Here is a 15,267-nt window from a genome sequence, read left to right as displayed (position 1 = left end):
AGGCCAATGATATATATATCAGGGCCGGTCCTACAGATTGTGGGGCCCTGTCTGGGTAGGGATAAGGATAATAAGTGAAAAAATAAGATTTTGTAATAGAATAAGTACAAAATCACTGTCAAATTTACTTAACGAGCCAATTACAATAGATGGTAGTTTTCCAACAAAAAGCTGATGCCTTTTAGATTTAGACTATCGCCTAGCAAAATCAAGATAGATTGAGATCTATATTTACATGTCAGTGACTTATAAAGGATATTAAGTATTTGAACTTCTTGTTTTGGTTAAAATTCACCTTATTATTACTGTTTTATTAAATGAAAGATGATAATGTCAATTTTTTTTAATTCACAAGTAGGATTGGCGCTTCCATATTGAATAACACCCCAAAAAGACAATTGTGTCTTTTTTTTTTCAGGAGATTTGCATGAGTTTTCAGAAGATTTAAATAATTTTTCAGATTTTCATGATTTTTTCGTAGAATTTGCAATCTCAGGAGAATTTCAGGAACCCTTTAATAATAAGTTAAAATGGTTTAATTTAATAATTTACACCTAGAATTGGCAGGGCCTATGATTATATATATTATAATCCAATAAATTGCTTGATGTCAAGTATGGTAATCTTCAGAATCGAAGACATTGGCAATATTATTTTGCCACACATCCAATGCAGACAAAATTAATCTGCAGGAGGACAATTTAAGTTATATTTTTGCCATATACTCCTATCTTCACTTCAAAAGTGGCTATTTAAATCAATTCTTAAGGGCACCTCTGTTATGCTTGCAAAAAAGAGGCCTTTGGCATAAGGTCATGCTCTGTAAGTATCCTGACCAGCACAGCTGTTGAACAGTAATTAGTGCCTCTTTACTACACCAGCATTCACCAGAAAATCCCTCTTAGCCTAGCCATTTTATGCCTCTGATCAAGTACATGTTCCTTAGGTGAAAGCATTATTGTTCTCCCCTTATATCTTCCACAACCCTAACAATTGAAACTTACTATTTGCTGGAAACTGGAAATATAGCCAACTCTAATTAAAAGTAATTGACTAATAATGATTATAAAAAAATATAGGCATAAAATGGTGTGTATACAATTTTTATTTTCCATAAAATGATTTTAAAAATAAAAATTAACAACCAAGCCATACAATTTGTCTGGTTGTTAACATTGCAGATTCCAAATATAGCTGTTAATGGAGAGGCTGTTAATTGAGAAAATTCCATTAAAAAAAATATTAAAAAAGTAATTATATTACTTAATAAAATGAAATATGTATCACAAATAATAATGTTCTAGCCAATGAAGCAGAACATTAATCATGGTAGGGATAAATGGATGCAAAAAGCAGCATTAGCTAAAAAGAAGAATAGAAATCTTAAGAACTGCTTCTGATTAGTTCTGAGGCTATCATATTTATGATGAGAAGTAGAAAGTACTAGCTCAGAAACGTGGAGACAATGAAATGGTGCATAAAAAATATGTTCATCCCACCCCCAAAAAAAAAAAGGAATCCAGCAGACAAAGGCTGCATTTGCACTAGTCGTTACAATATGTTGCCTGGTAGTGCTGTATGAGCGGTGGACTGTCGTTCAGTGTTATGACATGATTAGGATTTAGTTATTTGTTTCGGGAATAGGGAGAAAGTTTTACTTATTGACGATGACGTAAAGTTTGTTAAAAAGCAAGAACGCTCTATTCAAGACTATCAACAAGACGCTTTTCATTAGGGCAGTGAAAATAAGAAGTTATATCCAGACGGCTAGTAACAGAGGACATTAGACGGGTCCCTTCTTGAGGATTAAAAGTGTTTCCTATTTTATTACTAGTGTCAACTACCTATCTTGATTGCTTTGGCATTTCGCCGGTGTTTGTAGGTTACCTCCTGTTTATTTCATTGTTTGAATTTGACACGGCAGAAGAGCCACAACATCAGTCATCTCTATAGCAATGGTTCATACCCCGCTCACTGTCATCCCCCATTGTCTTGCAGGAGGTTCGACAAGGAATTAGATTATCTTCAGCTCTGAAGGAACATCCGAAACATGTAAAACAATTTGCAAACATTTTTACATTTACTGTTAGTTTTAAAAACAAAAGCTGCAATCATATAACATGATTTTTTATAGTGATACTGATACTTCAGTAATTTTCAAGTATTATATAAAAGGAACACCTCTTATTCCATATGGTAGTAAAAATTTGCAAATACTCCTTCTTACCTAGTGCATGAAATGTGTTGAATGAGTTGCCTAGGAGTCAGCTATGAAAACCTATGACAACAGAATGTATTAACATGCATGACTAGATTAACAAAATTATACATAAAACATAATTATCGTTTTTGAATGAAAGTCAGTAATTTATAAGATATAAGAAAGATTATACAAATTATATTTAGTTAAATCTTCAAACAAATGTTTGATGGATATTGTTTAATGTTGAAATGAAAATAATAAATGAATTATAAAAACGATTCTATAATAATTTTGAAAATTTAAAGAATAGAGGACTCTTTACAATATAAAATGAAATGAGTTTCACTTAAGAATAAATGTGTGACAAGTTACAGCACAACTGAATTAGAGTAAAAAGAACCAACCACTCTAAACTATATTATAGTTATTTTAAAAAGTTGAGTATTAAGAAAAAAAATCACAGATCAAACTACATTTAATTTTGAACAATTTTTTAACAAGAGTAAAATTATTATTTAAAAAGTCAAAATTACAATATAATGTATGCATATGAATATTTATAATACCAGTAAATCTAACATTGATATTTAAATTTTTAACAGATTCACATTGGACACAAGTTTTCATTTACATTTTTTATCTTTTCAAATTTCCATTAAAATTAGAAAAAAAAACAGTAAAAATTATAAGTTATACAATAAATAAATCTTGAATGAATGAAACTTGAGTTTATGAATTGTCATGATAATCCTCTCTCTAATTTGGTTAAAAATATAAGATGATTAGCTCTTTAATTTTTACTAAGTTGATTACTTTAAAAGAAGAAAGATATACTGGTGCAATACAAAATTTATTGAATACTGGTACCTTTAATTTATGATAGTATCTAACTTCTAATGACCACAAGTACTATTAGTTTGGGTTATATTTGGGTTATATTGACAGACTCTACTGAAGACTGGGAATCTGAAAGTGGGCTAGCCAAAGCCAATCAAGTTTTAATAGTATCAAACATAGGTTTGGGAGTGAAATAGCAGGTAATCCTCGTACTGCCTGATCATGTTGTATGCGCTATGGACTGGCATTTGATGATCGAAATGGTGCCATGCCCAAACTAAAAATACAAGAATGTTGTAATGTAACAAATAATCTAGGATTAATTTATCTTTGAACAATCATGTTTTATACACATTTCTTTGGGCTAGTGTTAACTTGATTGAAGAAACTCACTATAATTCTTCCAAGGATTTCTTCCAAATAGGAAACATATTTCTAACCATGGACCAATAGTTAGTCTGAAAAATATTTTCAAAAATATGGAAATAGTGTAAAAATTTTAATACAGTAAAATGATTTTATTTTTAAATTAAAGCTTCAACACTGCTGACTGGATAATAATCTACTCTGTATGACAAAAGTTCTAAGCTTAGATACCAAATTCCATTTGAGCATTTTCAATGAGCAGCAAAAAATAAAAAATGAAGCCTATTATCAAATCTAGTTAATTTTTTGAAAATCTTTTTGCTTATTCTAAGAAATCCTTGTGAAATGAATTTTTAAGAAGTTTTAGTGTGTTTGAACATATTTTATTCAAACATACATTTTCTATTTTAAATTACTTACTTGTAAATAGGAAAACCTTGGACTTTGTTGTTCACTGAGACTTTCATCTATTTTGGCATCTAAGTCATTAATATGCTATATTAATAAGAAAAAAAGTAATTAAAAACTACAACACAAAACTAGTTTATAAATAAAATAAAATCACAACAATCATATATTTATTATTATAAAATAATCTTTTCAAATAGTATTAAACGCCTGAGTCTCAAAAAATAAAATTTATTTATAAATTGGTGATGGCAATAATTTTCAGTCCAATCAGTCCATGTATTTTTTTGTTGGCAAATATGCATCTAATTTTAATTAAATTAAATTATGTTTAGAACATTTGAAAAAAATACCTAGTTCTAATTTTACATTTTGAAATTTTAATTAATTTTCTTTCATCTATGAAATAAAATGGTGAGTTTTGTTAGATCTAAGAAACTGTCAAACAATGACTATGATAATTAAAATGTGCATGAGTAATTAAAATATTTAGACATACCTGTTTCAATGCTGTATTTCGTAAAGAAGCTTCTGAATCACTGACTGGAAGATCATCAATAGAAACTCTTTGCAAGAAGTTTTTTGATGTTCTTAGTAGTGTTTCACGTTTGTTAAGGCTGAGAAAAAAAATTTTCAAAGTTAACATCTTATCTCAGAAAGGGTAAAATATATATTACAAAAATTTAAAAAATATTTCACATAGTTCACATTCTTTCATCTTCTAAGTAGAACCTTTAAAAATGTATACAGTTCTCATGAGAGATGACAAAAACATTATGAACTCATTATGAATACTTTTTTAAATTTAAAAACATAATTCTTCTCAACTTTCTTATGGAAGAACAGTCAATTTGTTCCTTTGAAATTCGTACATCGATTTGAAGGTGTCTCCACCATGCTATTTTTCTTGACTTTCATTTGTCAGAATGGTTGCATTTCTCCTGAATGTTGTACCGGTACATCATTATGTTCATGACTTTTAAGTAGCAATAAAAAATATGCGGCAAGATGTCTTACTCAATTTAGGGCAATAATGCCCATTACAGACATAAGTGTGCTATATTTATCTTGAATATCCATTAATGGTCCACTGCATCAGTGGATTAAAGACTTTCTGATAGGGAGAGAACAAACTGTAATAATAAATGGCTCTAAATCAACACCGATAACAGTAAACTCAGGTGTACCTCAAGGAACAGTCTTGGGTCCACTACTATTTTTAATTTACATAAATGATTTACCAAATTGCATTACTTCAGGAACAAAAGTCAGATTATTTGCAGACGATTGCATAATATATAGAACAATAAAAACAACACAAGACACAGATATTTTACAAAGAGAATTAGATGAATTACAGAAATGGGAATCAAATTGGAGCATGTCTTTCCACCCAGAAAAATGTCAGTTGTTAAGAGTAACAAAAAAACTAAAACAAATTAATTCCACTTATCTTATTCATGGCAAACCAGTAACACAGACTAAAAACGCAAAATACCTAGGTGTTATAATAAATGAAAAACTGTCATGGAATCCACATATTGATGAAACTACAAAAAAATCAAACAAAGCATTAGGATTTATTAAAAGAAATTTCTATAAATCAAATAAGAACATAAAACTAAAATGTTATTTAACCTTGGTTAGGCCAATAATAGAATATGCATCCACTGTTTGGGACCCCTCAACTCAAGAAAACATTAAGAAACTAGAACAGACACAAAATAGAGCAGTGCGATTCATAACAAACGAATATTCACATTTGACTAGAGTAACACCTTTAGTAAAATCACTAAATTTAGAAAGCCTTCAGGACAGAAGGCTCAAAAGTAAAGTAGCAATAATACATAAAACACTGAACCATAATCTTCAAATACAAAAACAAAATTTAATAAGATACTCTGAAAGACACAAAGATAAAGGCACATTCCTCGTCCCATATGCTAGGACAAATTTGTACAAATACTCCTTCTTCCCTAGTGCTATTAGAGCATGGAATGGGTTGCCTGAGCTAGCCAGGAAAACCAGTGACTTGGCAGAATTTAAGTCATTGGTTAATATGCATGACTAAATGCATGACGCGTAGGACGTAATCATCTTCTTTTTTGAAGTAACGTCTGTATTATATAAGATAAGATAAGATATCCCTCCCATAATAGTTTAAATCAGTGCTGCTTCCTTCTTTATTAGACTTAATTTGACATGTGTATTAGCCCATCTCAACCATTTTTAATAAGACATTTTTTGATGCCAGGAGAATGAATTTCTGAAGCTAAGAACACATAAAATTGCATGGCTCCTGGGCTGTATTATAGCAATGTAAGCTACCCCAGTCTGCTTGCTGGATGGAGGAAGAAACTGACGCCTATATATCAATTTAAATACTATCTCCAGAAATTTTTTTCTAGTATACAAAACACTTAAGCTTAAAAAATAGATAGGAAAAACTGGAAAATTGTTACAATTATATGTTTGTAAGATTCTTTACTTTTTATTACATCCTTAAAACCTTCCAGACCCCACTGTGGGAGCTTACAGCTTAGGCTAAGAGGGGCACAATTGAATTTGTAAATTTCTGTAAAAATTGATTAAAAAAAAAAAAACACTGATGCAGAGTAAGGAGTAAAGAATAATCATGTCAATCATGTCATGAAATCCTCTTCAACCTCTATTCCTTTTTTTTGAAATAACGTCTGTGTATTATAAGATAAGATACTAGAATCTATATATAGATTCTATTACTATAAGATTCAGACCAATTCAGTAGATCTAGCTTTCTATGACTAAAAAATATTAGCTTATTTTAACTTATTAGTTAAATCTAGACTAGACTGACTAGACTCTATCTAGTCAATCTAGATCTACATGTTATTGTTAGTAACAGTTAGTTTTACATTTCTTCCTGCAGATTCTTCAGCTGTATTTCTTTTGAAGCCCAAACTTGAGTTTTTTCTTTGAAAGAATTTAAAGATAAACCACCATCATTTAGATCTACTACTGCCATTTCGGTCATTGTACACTCCCTGGCAGTTGCAGCTAAGTCACACTAAGTGAGCTAGCTCTTTTTCACGAGTATGAATTTGACTCTAAAATTTCAACTATATTGATCACAAAGCACATCATATAGATATACCCATATTATGGCATGTTTCATATATAGTATAGACTACTAGACAGTACTAGGCTCTATATTAGTATAGTTCCATGGTATATCCAGATCTAGACAATGATCTATAATATTCTATCCTAATAATCTAGATCTAGTCTATGATCTATATCTAAAGATCTAGGAATACCGGAAACGTTGCTATCCGACGCTGTTTTTAAAACTTAACTGTTTTCCTTTCATAGTTACATTTTTTGTATTATACATATATACATAGATCTAGATCTATAATCATCTTCTTTTTTGAAGTAACGTCGAATCTGTTTTTATAAGATAATTTTAAGGTTGATGAGAGGCAAAGTTCTAAAGCGTGTTTTAACTGTTTTTGATCTTCGTGATCCATGAAACATTTTTTTTTATTTTTAAAATCATAAAGCAAAATTAGAGTTAATTAGACTAATTATATATATAGATATAGAGTTGAAAGCACTTAGTTAAAGCGATGAAAATGAACCACGACCACGGGAAATAGTCGAACTTGGTTAACATCTTTCTTTGTCATCGTCAAGGAATTAAATTCATCACTTCAAGGATAAAAAAATAGCTAGATTTGCCTGAAAAGATCCAATCCTTCACAATAAAACTATAGTTAACTATAGCTATCGGTGGCGTGGCCAGCACAACTACCAACCGCCTTTACTTTTCCCCAACTAATGACTACATAATATATGCCAGGAACCCATTAAATTAGAGCTAGTGGACTCAGAGGCGCCCTAAAGATCCCTAAAGTAAAAATCCCAGTCTTCATCAGAATTCGAGACTGGGAGCCCTGGTTGGGAAGCCAATTATTTTTGCTTTAAATAAATGGTTACTTATAATTTAAAGATAAAATAAAGGGAGGATATAATAGAATATACTTAATATTTTATGTTATTGTTTTTTTGTATTTTTTTAGATTCCCCCAAAAAAGCAAAAATGTCCACCCCCATGACAGTCTCCCCTGTATATATAGCTATGAATGTATTGGAAAACACAGGTAATATTTTGACTCTAGTGTTTAATATGTTATTATAGCACATTGAACCTTTTTTTTTTAAACAGCGCTTAATAAATAAAATTATTATTTTATTTCAGATTATCAAAACCAAAATGGGATTGCATCACCATTTGCTGGATCTGGTTTGAACCAGATTACAGGTATTTGAATTGAATTATAATGATATAATTATTAATTTATATAATGTTAAACATATTTTAAGCTCAATAAATTGTAAATTATTACTATATTTTTTATTTTGTCCTATAGTTCAAGGTGGACCTTCTTTGAAAACTCTGTCAGGCAAGAACTCTATTGATGATCAAACTGGTAATATTTTTACAAATATTTTTAGCTTAAAAATGCGTACAAATCTAGTGATTCATATTTCTATTGTTTATATAATGTTTTTGTTATTTGTATTTTTTGTCTGCAGAACGTGTTCTAGACAGAATGGAAAAAAAGATTGATAAACTTTTCTTTCTATTGGAAACCGTCAGGGAGGATTTGTCTGCAGTGCAGGCGCAACTACAAATGAAAGACATATGGAAGAGATGCAAAGTAATTCTATCAAAATTAAATATGCAGCACTTTTTCCAGTGGCTGATAATACAAAATCACTTCTAGAGATAGAAGTGAAGCTTAAAGATGAAGAGTTTAGAAATTTTTTGGTAAGGCGCACTCAATTTATATAGTTGGATTTAGGATAAAAAAAATTCCATTATGTACAAAGTGATTAAATGTTTTCTTTATCTATGTGTTTGCAGAATCAGACTTTTTTCCACTTGGGTGGTCTATCTGGTGAGGATAGCATCAGAAGAATGCTTAAATATTTAATGACGGATACCCTGGCCATGGAGTATAATCTGACTGGATATGGCTCAAAACAATTAAGGAAACTATGCTAGGTATGAGTCTTTGATTTCCATATTTTTAACTAACATTTTTTATTCATTTTTATGCTTGCTGTTCCTTTTCTTTGTCTCATTTCTTAATTAAATTATAATATCAACCTAATTTGAGCCTCATACATTTGTGTATTTGTCTGTATTATTAATTTAAGATCAACGCATTACAATTTTTTAAATTTCTTTTTGAGCAGATTATATTTCTTTTATACATTGTTTTATACATTGTTTGCATCACAAGTCTATACTATTCCTCATACTATGCTAACCCATCATTGCTGAAAAAAATATCTTAAGAGATCTCACATTGATATATAATGAAATATGTTAGTCTTAAAGAAGGCATAGTTACACAATTTTTTTATGCTCCTTTAGACTCTATCCAATTTAAGTGAGTTACCCAACTCTGTCAAAAAAAGAAGCGGAGAAGGTAATTGGAACTTGGCTGTTAAATGCCCATGACCGTAATGGAGGTCGCGAAAAAAGAAGGATATAACAAGTATTTCAATGAGTTCAACAATGTTAGACAAAGACGAACAATGTTAATAGGCTAGAGCAGCTAATTGAAAAAAATAAATTTTGTGGGGGGGTTATTATTTTTTTTTTAATTTACATTACTTCTGCAATTAACTGTATATCTGGTGTTGGCCATACAGAGTTTTTTTTGGTTCTCCATAAAATCTAAGCTTGTTAGCCGTTACTTTCTTTTAAAAAGGTATATATATATATTTATTTATTATGGCTTAATAAGTATTTGCTTTATTATATTTTGCAATGCTAGTGTTGGTATTTTTCTTAAGTTATGTTTCTCACTTTGTAAATTCAATGTTTTAATGTATGGTTTTAGAATTTAGGAATGTATATGGCTGACATTCCATAAACTTAATACTGGTACCGTACCTCGTTTTATTATTTATTTTGGTAATTTCTGTGTATAGCATATTCTAAGATTCTCAAATTTTTAAAAATTATTTAATGATTGTCAGAACTCGTTTGCTTTTAAATTTATGACATCTATCAGGCCAGATTGGTGGGGATTATTCTTAACTTCATGAATATCATCTCATATGCTTCTCTGTTGGCTATACAAGCTTCTTGGTACATTAAAAAATCTAAAATTATTACTCATTTTATTTAGAATATATTACGATTGTATTTATATATATTTTTTTTTTAATTTGTATATGTAAGCACTGGTATTTAGGAAAAATTTTTGTTTCTAATCTATTTCATTTTAAGAGAGTTTTTTGTTATTACAATTAATACATAAATATTAATGGGTTTACTTACTTAAGTGTACATATTGATACATTCCACAAACTCTTTTGTCCTGTTTTTGTGTAAACAAATATGAAATCAATCTTTTTAAAAAATGTATATATATTTTGTATGGTGTAATAAGAACTCTCTTTTTTTTTAAACCATTGGTACTTTTATAAAATTATGTTATGTCATTTATTTTATTTTATGCAATTAATTTATTTGAACAATGAATGTTGAAATGTATGGTTTCAAAATTTTAGTTTATATTGCTTATATTCCATATACTTAATGCTGGTATCTATGGTGCCATACAGGATGAAACAGGGTGGAGGACACGCACTAACCATGAGTTATATCAATTATATGAAGACCCACCAATAGTGAACGAAATAAAAAAGAACAGACTACGTTGGGCAGGTCACCTTGAAAGAATGTCAGACAACAGAGGGGCGAAAATCGTATACAGGCAAAAACCAAAAGGCAGGCGACCCAAAGGCAGACCCCGAATGCGATGGATAGATGACGTGGAAGCAGATCTGAAGCAGCTTGGGGTTAGGGCGTGGAGACGAAAGGCCCAGGAGAGATCTGAATGGAAGGATGTGTTAAAGCAGGCCAGAGCCCTCCATGGGCTGTAGCGCCACTGGGATGGATGGATGAATGCTGGTAACTTGTTTAGATTTGATTAATAATCTTAGATGGACAATTTTTTATTCAAATAATTTCCATGATTGTCAGAACAGTTTGCTTTTCAACTTAATTTACATACAGTAGGCTTATACTTTGTTTAGACAATTCTCAGTTGCAATATAATTGCATAGGTTTCTATGTAAGCTCTTCAAGCTTTTGTACAAGCTTTTGTACATAATACAATTAAATAAGGGTGGTATATTTTATGATACAATAAATACTTACTTTATAAATAAAAGCACCCATATTTCTAACTTATTTCATTTTAAGCTATTTGTTATTACAACTTATATCCAAGTGTATAAATTTTCATATTTCACTGTACATATTGTTTAACATTCCATCTACTCAATATTTTTTTTTGTTACTTTAATTTTCTTTGTACATACGTACAAAGCTAAGGTAGTCTTTTTTTGCTTTTGTTTTCATGATTTTCAGAACTGTTTGCTTTGAAATGTAATTACATACAGCAGACTTATACTTTGTGTAGATAATTCTGAAAAATGTTCTGTAAACATTTTAATGTTATCATTCACAACTACTCTTTTTTATAGACAATGTATTTTCCATAATATACTATATTTCCATAATATTGTTGAACCGAGACCGATAGTTACAGAAGGCCTGAACACTTACTTGCGACATTGCAACCCATAGGTAGTTTAGACCAATAGCTCATTACCATGTTACAGGTTGTGACGTCAGACCTGTGATGTGGCAGCATGTTATTAGACTGGACTGCCCACAGGTAGTGACATCACTAGTCAGTGTTGATGCCTTCTCTTGGTTGAATCCATTATAACCGATAAAATTTTGCTATTGGTTTTACCTTTTCATAAATCTTTTCTTTTTAGTGTACCATTAAAGGTACCGGTAGATAATTTCTTCTGGTATTTTTATTTGTTATATTTAATAGGTTCTGACATTAATATTTTATGATGCAATAAACGATGAATTTCAACTAGTAAATTTAGTATTGTTTCATGTAATTATTCATATCATCTTAAGTAATTTCAGGGATTCATCAAGGCTTTATCTGGGCCCCCTAACTGAGCCCAGACTCAGCCCTAAGGGTGCCCTTTTGGGCCAGTGTTCATCCCCCAAATAGGGCCCATGTGTTTAGCCCTTTCAGACCCCTCAATGTTTGCCCCATACTGGAACCATGAGGGTTCCATCAGGGCTTCATCTGGCCACCCTTACTGAGCCCAGACTCAGCCCTAAGGGCCCCATTTGGGCCAATGTTCATCCCCCAAATGCGGCCCATGTGTTTAGTCCCTCCAGGCCCCTCAATGTTTGCCCCATGAGGGTTCCATCAGGGCTTCAACTGGGCCCCCTTACTAAGCCCAGACTCAGCCCTAAGGGTCCCCATTTGGGCCAACATTGATCCCCCAAATTGGGCCCATGTGTTTAGCCCTTTCTGGCCCCTCTATGTTTGCCCCATACTGGCCCCATGAGGGTTCCATCAGGGCATCATCTGGGCCCCCTAATTGAGTCCAGACAAAGCCCTAAGGGCCAACGTTCATCCCCCAAATTGGGCCCATGTGTTTAGCCCTTTCTGGCTTCTCAATGTTTGCCCCATACTGACCCCATGAGGGTTCCATCAGGGCTTCATCTGGGCCCCCTAACTGAGCCCAGATTCAGCCCTTAGGGCCCCCGTTTGGGCCAACGTTCATCCCCCAAATTGGGCCCATGTGTTTAGCCCTTTCTGACCCCTCAATGTTTGCCCTATACTGGCCCCATGAGGGTTCCATCAGGGCTTCATCTGGGCCCCCTAACTGAGCCCAGACTCAGCCCTAATGTCCCCTGTTTGGGCCAACGTTCATCCCCCAAATGGGACCCATGTGTTTAGCCCTTTCTGGCCCCTCAATGTTTGGCCCATACCGGCCCATGAGGGATCCGTCAGGGTTTCAAGGGTTTAACACTGGGATTTGCTGGGCCCCCTGACTAAGCCCAGTCGACTCAGCCCTAATGGCACCCGTTTGGGCCAATGTTCATCCCCCACTTGGGGCCCATATGTTTAGCATGGGCTAGCCCAGTTGGGGCCCTTACTGGGCCCAAAATCTTTGCTATCACTCAGCCACCGCGCCTCTGTGAGGGGATTGCTATACTGGATTTTAGACCTTGGCCAAACAGAAAAAAAAAGGGGGAGGGGGACTTTCATGCATCTTTTATACGTATTTAAAGGATTTTGGAATGTGAGTGGAAGCAGAAGGGCCTACACCTATGTAGGTGTCTGTAGTCCATATATTTTTGGCGGCGGATCTGTAGCTTTTGGAAAAAAAATCGAAGGAAAATTAAATGTAGCTAGGCTACATGTTGCTGATCGTATCTACTTTCTTTGACAAACAATTTAGGCCTACAATGCAATAGTAATTTATGTGAAAGAACATTTGCGCATGCTTCAGGAAGACATTTTACCGTACACTATCCCAATCTACAATTCACGTTTGTAGCCTACTTGCCAGAAGCTTATTCACAGTCAGAATGGAAGATGCTCCAAAGTCATCCAGAAAAAGTTTTATTTATTTAACTCATTATTAGCGGTGCAGCGATAAATGATTTCTCTTCAACTTAATAATAATAAGGCTTGTCTTCGAGTCCGAAGATTAGTGAGGAATGCAGTATATCCCGTTGCTGTGGAGCCCCAGCTGCGACCTACATATTTTTCCACATCCAGGGCTAGCATAACCATTGTCCGCAGGTGGTCAATTTAGATTTTCTTTTCGCCATCTGCGTCTGTCCTCGGCAGCGGATTTTCTTTAAGTCTCAAATGTGTATCCCTCGGTCTTTAAATTGTGAGTGACCTCCAGCTGTCTCGTTCTGAGGCCGCATGCAACTAGGTGTTCTCTTTTATGTCAGCTAAGGCAAGTTGGCGCCTAAGCTGATGGTCTTTGAAGCGTTTCTGTGGGGCACCTCTGTTACGTCGACCACCTTTAAGCTGACCAAAAAAGACTGCCTTTGGCATACGTTCGTCTCCCATACGGGATACGTACCCTGCCCAGCGTAACTGTCGGAACCTTAGAAGTCCCTCTTCAATGTAGGCCAAGCTAAACAACTGTGGATAAAGTATAATATTTGCTATCATATCCCGCGCGTTGTATCTGAGATTGTGTTTTGTCTTCTTTCCAACAACATATCTTTGCGAAACTGAATTTTCCAGCCTGTCAGTTATCGACTAAAGTACACTATATATAGGCTTGACGCAGAAGATGACATTAGTTGAGTTCTTGCAAAGACGTCCCCGAGAATTTAAACAATTTAAGTTCAACCTTCACACTGACGTTGCATGGTTTGTTTGGATATGCTGTCTTAACAATTTTTTTTTAAAACTGTAGCCTAAGACAAGTAGTGTATAGGTGATGTAATTAGGCTTTTTATGCAACATGAGTGTGGTAAATATGTAATAGAAAAGTACTTTTGTACACAATCTGCGTGTAATTTTTATTTTTTTTAAATTTAAAAAAAAAAATACGACCCGTCCAATCGGGGGGGGGGGGGGGGGGCGGTAGAGTGTGAGGGGGGTGTCTCTCCCTCCCCTGTATTCGATAGTGCTGGCTGCCTAGTCGTGTGGTGGGCCTAAATTATGCGCTCCCGGATTCGAACCCTCTCTGCCGCCATAGCCATAACAGCAGGAGGATATTATAGCGCTAGAATATTCAGTTGTGAAGGAACGTATGAAATTTGGAACTACAACTCAAAATGCTAGCTCAACTTTAGACTACTTCTTTTGATTTGCTTTTCTATATTCCGTTTTGTTAGATAGTTAAATTTTCATAATTGGGGATAACATGTGCAATCCTTTAATTAACTTCTAAGGTGGCCATAGCAGTGAGCGAGGCCTGGGCGAGTGTCATATATATCAGATCACGGATTCGGGGATAGGCCTAGGCTATTTGTACGATGGGCTGACGCGGTGACAACAGATTCTCTCTATCGCGGGGCCCCTCTAAAGCAAGGGGCTGGGCTTTTAGTGTTTGCACTGTTTATGCCCTGATTAAATTTAAAGGTTAAATATTGGAGTTTCACAAGCAGATGTAGGTGTGTTCACGCTTTCGGCGAGTAGACCTATGTGTAGGCCTACTTTTAAAAATAATGTTTATGTGATACTTCGATGGTTTGGCTAGCCTCGTGTACGATTGTGAACGTGTGTATTCCAACCAATCGAGATATCTACACTTTCAACTCTGAACTATTCAGACTCTACGCCCCCTCCCCCCAAAATAAATAAACCGATCCGCCAGTAAAGATCTTAACTGTATATATTAATGAACTGATAAGCCGAAAGAAAGTATTGTCTTGTTTGTTTTGGTGTTGTTTTTTTTTTGGTCGGGAAAACAGCCAAGTTACGTTATAGATATTTGTCTCCCCTCGAATCTTCCCTGCTCCTCAATGCAGCCTCACTTTCAGATCGGTAGGAGGAGCACAATACAAATAAAATTGAATATATTAAATG

General features: G+C 33.7%; 1 protein-coding gene and 1 long non-coding RNA gene across 2 annotated transcripts; one reads left to right on the top strand and one right to left on the bottom strand.

Annotated features, from left to right (window-relative positions):
• Positions 1-1,085: 1,085 nt before the first annotated feature.
• LOC106067589 (uncharacterized) lies at positions 1,086-7,076 on the bottom strand. Its single transcript, XM_013226783.2, has 4 exons — positions 6,709-7,076; positions 4,314-4,431; positions 3,827-3,901; positions 1,086-3,498 (listed from the first exon to the last, which is right to left on the bottom strand). Exons 1-4 carry the CDS (start codon positions 6,825-6,827, stop codon positions 3,433-3,435), a joined length of 378 nt encoding a protein of 125 aa, XP_013082237.1. The 5' UTR covers positions 6,828-7,076; the 3' UTR covers positions 1,086-3,432.
• Positions 7,077-7,211: 135 nt separating this feature from the next.
• Positions 7,212-11,787, top strand: LOC106067591 (uncharacterized). The gene is made up of 6 exons (XR_001217748.2): positions 7,212-7,956; positions 8,055-8,117; positions 8,227-8,286; positions 8,393-8,627; positions 8,724-8,864; positions 9,240-11,787. It is a non-coding gene; the product is annotated as an uncharacterized LOC106067591 (long non-coding RNA).
• Positions 11,788-15,267: the final 3,480 nt, after the last annotated feature.

This window comes from Biomphalaria glabrata, chromosome 13, assembly GCF_947242115.1.
Source record: "Biomphalaria glabrata chromosome 13, xgBioGlab47.1, whole genome shotgun sequence".
Taxonomy (NCBI): Eukaryota; Metazoa; Mollusca; class Gastropoda; family Planorbidae; genus Biomphalaria; species Biomphalaria glabrata.
Note: the sequence above shows the minus strand (reverse complement) of the source record. Positions and strands in the feature narration are given on the sequence as shown.